The 12,955-nt window shown below is 37.7% G+C and overlaps 1 protein-coding gene across 1 annotated transcript in view; it reads right to left on the reverse strand.

The window, feature by feature from the left end:
- Window positions 1-4,352, reverse strand: part of ghrhrb (growth hormone releasing hormone receptor b) — a 57,677-nt gene extending 53,325 nt beyond the window's left edge. The window contains exon 1 of the mRNA XM_079841720.1: window positions 4,009-4,352. Within this exon, the coding sequence (XP_079697846.1) occupies window positions 4,009-4,092 (84 nt within the window). The 5' untranslated portion in view covers window positions 4,093-4,352. The remainder of the gene's footprint in view (window positions 1-4,008) is intronic.
- Window positions 4,353-12,955: the final 8,603 nt, after the last annotated feature.

The raw sequence follows: 12,955 nt of genomic DNA on the forward strand, positions 1-12,955 counted from the left end.
ACGTATCTCCAAAGGAAAATAAGATGGTGAATCATAAGAATACTAGAAAAAGTGAATTGTTGTATTTATTCTAGATGGATGCCTCGGGGGTCTATGTGTCATATCAGTCATCTCCTGTGTAAATCAAATCAATAGTATGACGTCAGTGTGGAAATCGAAGTAAACGTTCCCAGCAATGTTATTCATCCAGTGGTTGACATTGCGCATGTCCCTTTCACTGGGCTTAGTGGGATAATAGGCAGAAATTAATGTTATCAGGACACAAGTTGACGCAATAAGTGAGAGCGCTAGTGTGAGTGTGTTTATGGCTGTTTGTGTTTAGAAAAGTCTGCATTTTTGCTTGTCTATTTGTATGCGAGTGTTTAGTGCTTATGTTTTCTTCAAAATCAAAACCAGAACAGATGGTTGCGCTGTTGGTTTCAGTGACCTCTGTCGCCTGCTGGCAGTCGAGATAAGAGAGGAGGGATTGTGGATGAGTTCAGGAAGTTTTCTCAGGTTTAGATACAGTGCATTTGTACAACAAAAGAAAAGACTCTCACAAACATGTCAAGCTGAATCTGAATCTTCAGGATGGAAAATGCTTTCAAATACCTAGCCTAAAACACCCATCTTATAAAGCAGAAAAAATATTTAATAATAACAGGATACATGTTAGTGCTGTTAAAGGGATAGTTCACCCAAAAATTTAAATTCTGGCTGCCGAGATCTGCTTGGTAGTAAAAGTAGTCCATTCCATTCCTATTCATAGTCATTTGAAGGCAAAATGAAAGCACATTCAAACACTATCGGTCACAATATATTGTACATGACATGTCAAAGAAATTTTATGTAATTCATTAACAACGAACCTGGCGACAGCTTTTAAATGTGAATGAGATTTGAATGCTATGTCAGTAAGGAACATTTAACAACTTAAATTTCTTTAAATGTAGTGCACGTTAAAATTGACTGCTTTTGTTATTTTAGATCCTTTCGTGTTCTATGGAAGACAGTGTTTAAACCAACATGAGGGTGAGTAAATGATAAACCCTAAAAGTTTATTCTTGGCTAATGATAAACCCAAAAAAGTTTATACGTGGGTAAACAAATTGATTACTCTGAATACAGAACTAGAGTTTTGGTGATAGAACATTTTGGTGGTACTGTATAGGATGAAAAAAAAGCTAGATTTAGATGTATTGCTCATATATAATACAGAAAAATATAATTTTGAATTTATACAATTTACCTTTATGTTTTATATATAGCATTCTATAAAAATATAATTTGCATTAAAAAAATACTTGGTACACTCAAAAAAAAAGGTTCTATATAGCACTAAAAGTGGCTTTTCGTCGTAATCATAGAGGAACCACTGTTGGTGCTATATAGCACCATATCTTAACATGTTCTGTATATGGCAGCGGTGCTATATAGCACCTAGTCAGTGGTGCTATATAGCACCTTAACCGCTGAAGAATGATGAAGAACCACTGAAGAACCACTGAAGTACCAAAATTGGTGCTATACAGCACTTAAAAAGGTTTCCCTATGATAACGTGCCAAGAACCAATTTTAGTGCCAAATAGAACCTTTTTTTTTTTTAGAGTGTAAGGTTGTAATTTTGGCTGTTGGGGAATAAAATGCGAGTTTTTGCATTGAAACACCACACAGTAAAGTTGCACTTTCAATTTAATCAATTCCCAAATCTCTCTTTAAAATGAGACTGTTTGTCTGTATATATGTGCGGTTGAGTATTTATAAAAGAAGAAATCGAAAAGCAATGGTTTGAAAAAAAAATAAAGAAGATGCATATCGTGTCAAGTTTGCCTATGCGTGAGTATCTATAAAAAGAGAGTGAATATTGAAAAGACATTTGTGTGGGAAAATTTGGCAAGATCAACAGCTGCGTTTAGTGAAAATTGTACGCCACTGAATGCATAATAACCTTTTTACTTATACATAAGAATTGCATGTAATACACATATTAAACCCAAGCAGATACTACAAATCATTTCCTCAAGCCATAGCTCATCTTAGACATACAGAATCTGTGAGGGGAATAGTAACGAGGAAAGACCTCTATGCATATACAACAAATTTCATTTGAGTGTCAGGGTGGGTGAGAGAGAAGCATTGGTGACAAACCTGGGCAATAAAGCACTTTATTTCAATTAAACTATTATCCAAATGACTTTTGACTGCATCCATGTGGCACTAAATGTCCCCAAAAAGTCAAGTCTCCTATCTTGCCAAAACCTATTACGGCACATCTGCTGATAAAGGGTGTTCAAGGCCGCCTCCATATGTCTCCCCACAAATTTACATGACAATGCACTGATAAAATGTATGTCATTAGTCTAAAAAAATGCTGCAACAATGAGCTAAAAAATACCTTTTTTTATCTTGCTGTCTTTATAGCTGCATATCTAAATATCTTAAGTAAATAGACGCATGTTGTCTACAATCACTTTAACCTAAATGCTCTGGTCACCTGATCTTAAATGTTAAACATGTTGAGAGGACAAATAAAGAAGAAAAATTACTGACAGATAAGGATCCTGTTATCAGTCAAATAGCATCCAGTGGCCCCGGGGAAGAGGCTCATGAACACATGGGATCATTATTATAGGAAATGAACATCCATTCAGGGAAGGAAAGCCATAACATTAGAGGGAGTACCAAACAACAACTACATTTAATTACAACATTGATTTGCGCTCTTCTTAGTGGCCTCCTCTTAAATTGGAATGGTAATCCACCTTTGTATTAGCTGAACAGAATGGTTTGGTAAACCTGACTTTTTTTTCCTTTTTTTTATGAAGGCCAATAAGTCGCATAAATTGCATGCTTGATTTTCATGACAGGAACCTGATTTAGCCACTGGATTTAAAATATGTCGGTGTTCCTGTACTGGAAATGGCCATCAAAACATCATTAAAAGGAGACCAGGATCTCAGGTCAGTACAGCTAATCAAATCAACATCTGTGACACATCAGCACATTAAATATAGCACTGGACTGATCCCTAGAGAAAATAGTGGCAATCAAACGGCATGGATTACACTTGAGCTACATCATTAGCTCAGTATGCTGCCTTTTAAAATTAATGTATATTCTGTGTATATCTATATATATTTATATTTCTCAAGGAAATCTCACATAAATCTAAAAGCTGTAAAAACACTTTTAAATTTTATGACGTGCAACTCAAACAGCATACGATATACTTTTGGTGCAGTGCCATGCCTTTTAAAATAAATATGTCATTCTCTCTCAGAAAATCTTACATGAATTAAGTGGCAAATGTCAATAAACTTTATTATCAGGGCCATTATAAAACACTTTTAACTTGTATGACGTGTCATTCAAACAGCATACACTATACTTTGTCTACATCAGTGGTGGCTTCTAAAATAAATATGCAAATATCTCTCAAGGAAATCTCACCTGAATGAACCAAGAGGCAAATTCTTAAATTTGCCATTGAATACTTTAGGAAAGCCAACATGGTCCTGTGGTTTATCATGATATAAACATTTGTTAATTATTTTATAGTTATGCATGCAGCATTAATGACTTCATATTAATTATGAATACTCATACTTTTAAAATTCATTTGTCACACAAAAGGTGATTAAAGATCAACAATGAGGCTGGTTAAACAAAACAACAACAAAACAAAACAAAAATCAATGGACATGTTATGCAACTAGCCAAACACATTTTAATGTCAAGGTCAGGGACATGACACACTTTTAACATCTATCATTTCATTTCTGACATGGAAGTATTTTTTTCTATTCTATAGCCCAAAACAAAATTCACTGACCAATAGGCTAAACAAATTGCAATGACTTCTTGATTTCAAAAGCACACAGAACAGCAACATTTTGGAACTCTGAAATCTCAATTCAAAAAGCACAATGCACATTTGTTAACAGTAACAATATAGTATTTTATAAAAATATTACAACATTTGGTATAAACGTAGGCTACAAAGCACAGGATCTCACATAGACAACTTACTGCTTTCCAGATGCTCTGGTGAATCCCCAAACTCAATAAAACGGCGACCAGTCTTACAGTTGACCAAGTTCTGAAGGGAAACATAATTAGGACTCCGGTATAATTGGAAAGAATGAAGTTTGTTACTGTCTGACCAAATTACGCAGAAGCCTCTGTTAGATCTCTGGATGTTTTCCAGAAGTCTCGATGTCTTCAACCATACTGTGCGTGCACTGTCGTTCAGCTCAAACACTCAGTTCTACATGTCTTATAAAGCTCGCAATATTTGTAATTGAATGAATCGTGTGCCTCTTCCTCATAACATCCCGTGAACAACCTGTCGCTGTGAGTTCCCAGCCCAAACTAGGTATGAGAGTGGCGCGCGTGGCGAAATGAAGGCATGGTGCGCCTCCCCTTTACGCACAAAATGAGCTCGCCAGCTCACTAAACAGCCAGTGACTTCACTCATTGGATAAACGTTGATTTCCAGTGGTTATTATTATAAACAGTTTGAGGGAAACAAAAGGTTTTCAACCGAAAACTAGCCAAACTGGTGGCGAGAGTGACACCACCAGGCGTAGACCAACGGTTACTTACAGCAGGTCTACAAAAAAAAAAAAAAGTCTTCCAGTTAAAATGATGAGTTCCTCAAATACAATTAAATGGTAACATATTATTACTTATATTGTTCAATATATTTCCTAGACATTGATGCAATTTATCGATTTTCTACTGCTAATTTATTGCTTGCAGAAATACCACGATATCAGGGTACAACGATGTAAACGTGATGTAGACTAACATTTGATTGTATTCTCCTCTAAACAGATGGAACAAAAACTCAATTGCAGCACTTCCCTAAACATTCACATTTCATTCACACGGAAATGTGGCTGATATTGATGCGATAAAGCCGAGCTATAGGATTTTGTGCCAATTCTAATATTGTAATATTTAATGTTTTTTAAATGCTATATAGCTATCTATCAAATGAGAATCGATACCATTTACTACTATATTTTGAGAAAGGTCTTGTCAATGATTTTGTTCAAGGCAATTAAATCAACAGTTTTTCAATAACTGAAGAATATGTATAAGCATGATATGGGGTAAAAAGAGCCCCTTCTTTTGGGTCTAAAGGCACTACTTTGGTGTGATAAAAATAGTTGGCTGACTTTTCTATTTGTTGGCATGACATGGTCAATATTATTGTACACCTTAGACCTTAGACCTTATAGTCAACCTTAGAGATAATCACCCTATTTATAATGAAATGATCATATATATATATATATATATATATATATATATATATATATATATATATATATATATATATATATATATATATATATATATATATATATATATATATATATCTGTAGATCTAGCCTTCCAGTCGGTGTAATTGTACAGTAAAAAAACTAAGAATTAAAACAAATTAACTTAAAATTTACAGTGACAAAACATAAACTGACATTCTATGATACTTCACAGTTGATGTTTTTTATTTTTATTATTATTAATTATGTACAGGTTTTCTGTTACATCTTATGTTGTTACATTAATGTGTATTGCATTATTTTAGAGTCGTTTGTGTTGGACACCATGATGGTGTTTTGTAGGCTATTTGTGTGCATGACACTGTGCAGCTTCTACAGTTTATACCAGTACATACTTCAGCTTGTGATGAACTTTGATTCATCATGGATTTTCTCTTTATCACCAGTGTTATTAATATGGTGGATGTCAAAACAGACTTTAGTAGCAGCGTGTGGCCTTGCTAATTCAGCAGAAAAGGGTTGGATTTACCAGTTACATTTTTTTGTTTGTTGTAAATTACAGTTTTAAATTGTAAAATATATATGTTGTTCTGTAAATATGTTTACACTTTTACAATTTTACTGAATACTCCCAGGTCTAAGGATCAAAGGTTTTTTATCCATATGTATCCCAAATTCAAAATTCATGAACAATGAGTGACCCAATGAGAGCACAATTTATTTATTTATCTTTTTTTTTTTTTGTGAGGTGAGGTGAGGTGGAACAAGAAAGATGAAAGATTAGTCCTTCACCTCATCTCAGTAATTGTTCAGTTAATTATATAATATCACATTGTGATAAATTATGCATGCCTCTCACAGTTTTAGTCCTAACGATAGTCCTTATTGTTTTTTCCCCATACCCAAATTATATTTCTTTTTAGTTCCCAGGTCTTTTCATTACCCTCATTTAGCCTTTTTAAATTTCATTGTGAAACTGTTATTGTCTTGTTTGACTGATCATTGTGCATATTTAATGAACTGCAGGGACTATATCAAGTCAACCTATGGTCACAATTGAGCATCTGTGTTTCTTTGGCTGTCCCTAAGGGAAATAATTTGCATGTATTTGATGTTTTTATCCAGCTAGGGAAAACATTTTCTTAGCTGGACAGCAGACCCCCGCAATGGTTACAGCTGCCTCGTCATGCTGAGAGAAAGAATGAGGGATAGAATTAGGGTGAATTCAGGGTGATTGGGACACTTTTTCCAAGTCATCTCAATAGCAAAAAGTGTCCCAATAATCCTGAATTCACCCTAGTTAAGGACAGACATTAATTTCCTCAATAGCTATCCTCAAAGATGACCTTCTTTAAACATACTGACCAATCATTTGTGGTAAACACTCATTGTGCTGTGTGATAAATACTCAGTTCTCTGACTAATGGCCAGATGCAATTTTCAGACTTTTTCATCGAAAAATAGAGCATTATTCTACTTCTCTATCTCTCTCCCACTCTCACTCACTTGTTCTCTACTCTATAGTGAACAACAAAACATCTCAGTCTATTAAATTGACATTTATTTGTATAGTGCTTTTCACAATACATATTAGCTGTGTCCCAAAGTGAAGACTGCGCACTTCGAAGGCCTGGCATGAATGGGCTTTCGAAGTGCAAGAAGGTCGAACCGAGGGACTACAAAAACCCTCCAATTGCTAATCGAAAGTAGTGGAATCACGGCCAAAGCGCAGGGGGTGGCCGATAGAACTATTGCTAAAGTAAAGACAACTTAAACCTGTGGACTAATAGGCTACAAACAACCCACAGCAACAGTGTAAAAGTTGCCCAATTTCAGACTTGGCAACACTGAACTGAGCATCGTTAAATGGCCTATAGCAGGTGTGTGACAACTGACAGCGGACGTTTGTGAGGGGATTTTAAAAAGGGAAATGGTGGCAGACTTGTTTTTTTGTTTTGTTTCGAATTTGCTTTGTATGAGTTTTATTGGATTTTGACATGCAAAGCCTGCAATGATTGGAGATGGACCACAACCAGGTAAATATGTATCCTATGTCACAAAGGTAACTCAGAATAAGTGCACGAAGATCCAATTGCGAGTGAAAGACAATTTATTGTCGGAATAACAAGTAGATCGCACGTCAAGTCCCACACTGGGCACAGAACCAGAGTTCAGAGCAGGAAGAGACAGGCAGCAGATACGATCCCGGAGACAGGTGCCTGTTGACGCAGGGACGCAATGGGCAAACCTCCTCGAAGGGTGAAGCCAGGACCGGGAACCGAAACCTCAATGAACTTCCAGGGAAGCGAACGACACACACACACACACGCGCACGCGCACGCGCACGCGCACGCGCACGCGCACGCGCACGCGCACGCGCACACGCACACGCACACGCACACGCACACGCACACGCACACGCACACGCACACGCACACGCACACGCACACGCACACGCACACGCACACACACACACACACACACACACACACACACACACACACACACACACACACACACACACACACACACACACACACACACACACACACACACACACACACACACACACACACACACACACACAGAACTGACAACAGAGTGTGGGTGAGGAGACATTAAATAAGCAGGTGAAATGAGGTGCAGCTGTTGGTGATGATGAGATTGGCAGTAATCAATGACCACGCCTCCAACACAACCAAACACACACAGAGACAGAATGAGTCAGTGAATAGATGAACCGTGACATCCTATGGTTAACTGTTTAAAATGCAAAACAATAAACTATAGGAAAAATAGATGCCCCAATAGATGTGATTGATTGATGTGATTGATTGATTAATTGATCAAGTGATCAATTGACCAAGTGATTAATTGATTGATTTATCGAGTAATTGATTGATTGCTTGATTGTTTGATTAATTGCCTGATTGACCCTTAACCCTGATGTACTCTAATTTTCCATTCAGTTCCCATTCAAAGGGAAAAAACGATAATAGGAAGTTAAATATTTGAACTTTTACATTGTATTTTGAAAATAAGGATACATTTTACATGGTCATTTGAATAATGATTAGTTATTACTGAAGTTACTGAAGAGTAATTAATAACAGAATTCTGAGTGAACTAACCCTTTAAATACACAGAGGTAAATGAGGGAACAGGTGAACGTAATCAGTAACTAAGGGAACAAACTGGCACATATTAGGAAACTAGGTCAATGACTGGGCAAACAGGAACAGTTGAAAACAGAACCAAAACACAAACTAATTCAGAGCATAAACGTTACAGTTTGAGTTATGGTGAACCTGATGCTTATTAGTAGGCCTAATGGTTAACCTGATCAGAGATGGAAAATAAGGAAATCATCCAAAATATCCAATGCTGTGAAGGCTTCTTGAACAGAAACCCCCCTAAGATGAGACTGATGTATTCTGACTCTAAAAAGCATAGTCCAAAAGAAACAATTCTTCCATTGACGTCCTTGATCTGTTCTCATCATTGTCAATTTAAACTCATTTTCAAAAAACGAAAATATGTGGAATGTGCTACCTATAAAAACCTTCTCAAATTTCTCACTTTGTTAACAGTTCAAACATGTACTGAGTGCTATTAACATAAAATCAGCACTTTTCTGTTAGAAGGTGTCAGCATTTATTGGGATGTGTGCAACAAACTGACGCATGTGCTCCTTTTATTAGACTCTTGACTTTCATCTTCCTTCATCTGTGGAGTTATTCTTCATGCACATTAATGGAGGATGTGTTTGATGTCCGTTAGGTATCTCAGCTTATGATCAGCAAATTCAGTGACCTTTGCTGTGCTCAGAGAAATTGTGATGTACAATAAAAGGCATTACGTTATGCAGGCTTCACTGGAGTAAGAACTGATACGGGAATGTCATGGCAATAATTAGAATCATATATACTTAGACTTTAGAATCAATCATTTAATCAACGTCATAAAAATTATATATACATATATATCCTTAACTCATACATTTCTGAATTGTTTTTTTTTGTTTTTTTAAATAATATACACAGAAGAATTGATATCCACCAAAGGGCACTTCTCCCTAGTACATTGCAATATCATTATGAACTGCATTTCCCAGAACCCTTTGCCCGGACTTATGGTGCGTTCAAGTCATGTCTTAAAGATCGTATTTACGAGTTGAACACACATGAACGCCACCACGAAGTCGTAAATACCAGTGGGAAGTTCGGGATTTTCTTTAAGCCCCGATCTGTACGAGTTGGGGGCATGTCAGTGATAAAAATGGCGGAATCAATGGATGCAACGTCTGTAGTTGAATATAACGGGTATTTAGCAGTGACACTGTCAGGCTTTGTCATTTACAACAAAGTAAGCTAGCATTGTAATATGACAATTAGCCTAATATAACGATACCGTTTACAGTGGCTTCATAGATTAATTAAAAATGTAAAAGATTATAATTCACCTGATGCACATTCTTTGTTCTTCATTTTCTATTAGCAGAGTTAACAAACCTTGCTGTATTTTCGTAAAATTCAAAAAAAGAAGGTGCACCGCCATCTTGCACCGACCAAAGAGAACGCACATGATGTCATAAACACAACTTCTTGTAAATACGACATCCCAGGAGGACTTGAATGCACCATTATGCCTGATCATTGTCAGCTGTTGCTCATTATTTTGTTAAAGGAACAGTAAGTAAGTTTCGCTGCTAGAGGTCACTTATGGAGGGTATGCATTGATGTCACTTTTTCGCCAGAACACACCCCGTCAGCTGGACTGAGTGCCAAAAGAGCCCACTGCATGACTGGAGTTAATAGGGGTGTAGCGAGTTAGCTCAAAGGGAAAATATGAATAATTATTCATAACTCATTATGATTAATTATGAAAATTGAATCAGTTAATGAGATTAACTTGACGTAGCTACACTAACATTACAATGAAACAATCAATTCATCCTGTGAACACCAGTATTGATTATTAATTAATTCTAAGAGAAGGGTATTTTTCATGGCCACAGAAAAATTATACTTCCTTAGCATTTACAGCACTTACAGTGTGTAACAAAATTTATCATTTAAGTGACAATTTGTTTGCAGGCAGGAAGTCAGAACCAGATACATATTGTGCACAATTTTTATTAACTAAATCCCGAACTCAACTAAACTAACGGAAACGTACATACAATCACACATACTGTACATGAGTAGGATGGAAAGTGACAGAATGAAACCAGAAAACGGGAATGAAGCTATGGAAAAGAGTCATTAACCATGTAAAGAACCATCAGTTTATCTTCAAAGCACCTTTGTCAGGAGGATTTTACTGCTTATCGTAAACCTCTGGTTCAAATTAACTAAACTTGCAGTTGAAGCAGTTTCGTAAAGTTCCTAAATTGATGGTTCTGTGAGTCGATGGTGTCGAAGTTGCAACCGATTTCTTCTGCGTTGACTGAAGAAAATATGATGAGCTTGCACGGTTAGTTCAACTCCATCATGGTCGAGGAAGTTGCACATGGCTTCAGGTGTTGGTACTGCTGGCCCGCGACCGTGTGGTCCCACATACGCACAAACAACCAGGAGAAGCAGGAAGAAACGCTGATGGTTTCTCAGTTCAGTGGCGAGTTGGAATGAGGAAATTTCAGACTCTGTTTGAAGAGTTTTCTCTCTCGGCGTGGAGAATGAAGACCTAACAGGCCGTGGTGGAGGCCTGCCAGCAGGAGCCAGCAGATGTCATGTGTCGGTCGTCGGTCAAGAGAGAGAGAGGTGGATCTAAGTGTCTCCTTTTAAGGTCTGGGAGAAGTCACACCTCTTAGGGTCAACTTGACCAATGATATAGTTGGGATTTCCAAGTGGGAAATTCCTTGTGGGGGAGTTTATGGCTCTTGTTTTTGACATGATTAAACTGGGTTTGTGCCCATTTATACTCCAATTAATACAACAAATGCACACTGTAACCTATGAGGAAGTGACATACATTAAATTGTAAGTCGTGAAAAGAGCATTAATTTGATAGGAGACACATGAACTAGTAGTTTGCTCATAAGATATGCATAAAACAGAAATACCTGTAACACCACTCCAGCAGAGGGAGCCATCTCCCGAATACTGACTGGGATCTGCTCCCTCTTCCGCTTCTACTTTCACTTCCTGTTTTGTGACTATTTAGCCAGAGAAGCTGTATCCATACTTTGCAAAGTATTGCCAGCCACCCTGTCATACAGAGCGTTTTCCTTGTTTACTCGATTCCCTTCCACGTGTATGTTTCTGCCTGCTAATGTTTGATTATCTGGATTATCCCTTTTTGTCTTGATTGCCTGGTTGGACTGATATCTGTTTTGGACCTACTGCCTGCCTGCCACTCTGCCTTTAGATTTTCCCTTCCGTATGTTCACGGATTGGACTGATTGTATTGATCCATAGCCTGTCTAACGATATTTGTTTGTTCCTGCTGCTGCTCAATAAACACTCTGCAGATGGATTCTACTTCGGACTCTGCATCCTCATTACAGAATACTTCGCCAAACATGTACCCAACAGAAGCAGCCAACTTGCAAGTGGCATTGGCTTACCAGGCCGACACCTTGCATGGCTTTCAAGAGCAGCTCGTTCAACTCTGATCAGTCAATAAACATCTGACTCACTACATCCGCTCTCTTCCTCCACCCTCGCTAAACATGCTCGCAAGCCTTGCTCTCCCAGACAAGTTTGATGGTTCGTTGTAGAGGCTTTATTCGCCAAGTCAGAATATACTTCGATCATCAAAGAGAGAAGTTTGAGTCAGATGAAAAGAAGTGTGCATTTTTAATGGCATTATTGACTGGCAGAACGATCGACTGGGCTTCTGCTGTGTGGGATAGTGACATGTGAATTACAACCTCTGCGGATTATTTCATTTAACAATTGTGAGAAGTGTTTGAATATCCTGCGGGGGGCAAGGATATATCAACACAACTTCGTCACCTCTCCCAAAACAACCGCACAGCAGCTGACAATGCAGTAGAGTTTAGAACGCTGGCAGCCCAGAGCTGTTGGGATGATATCTCTCTTAAAGCCGTATTTCAGCGAAGTCTCAGCCCCTAACTACAAATGGAGTTGGCATACAAAGGAGATGATTTATCGTTTTCTGAGCATGTAAATCTGGCCATATATATTCACAACCTTATGAGACAATCTCCTTGTAACCCCTGCATTCACTGTAACAACCACTGAAACCAAGGTCAGCAATGAACCTATGCAACTAAACTTCTCAAAGCTTTCTGAAGAAAAGAGTATGAGACGTTGACAGCTCTTCCTGTGCTTATACTGTGGCGAGGCAAGTCACCGCAGCTCGGGATGTCAACAGAAGAGCCAAACTGTCTCTAGGGTAAAGATCGAACACTTTGCATTACTTAGCAATGAGTCCTTCACACTTCCTGTTACCCTAAGAACTGAGAATCTTTCTGTTAATTTGACAGCGATGGTTGATAGATTTTGGAGCTGCCTTCAACCTGATCAACAAGGACCTCGCCCAAAAATATAACATCACGGTTCACTCTGCCAATCAGGATTAAGGCAATCGACGATACACCCATCGGAGAAGGAATAACTTATCAAACTAAAACTCTAACTCTTAATGTGGGACTGTTTCATCAAGAATCCATTTCTCTGTACCTCATGGACTCTTCCCAAGCATTACATCGTTCTTGG

The sequence above is a fragment of the Gobio gobio genome (genome assembly GCF_949357685.1).
Source record: "Gobio gobio genome assembly, chromosome: 17".
NCBI lineage: Eukaryota > Metazoa > Chordata > Actinopteri > Cypriniformes > Gobionidae > Gobio > Gobio gobio.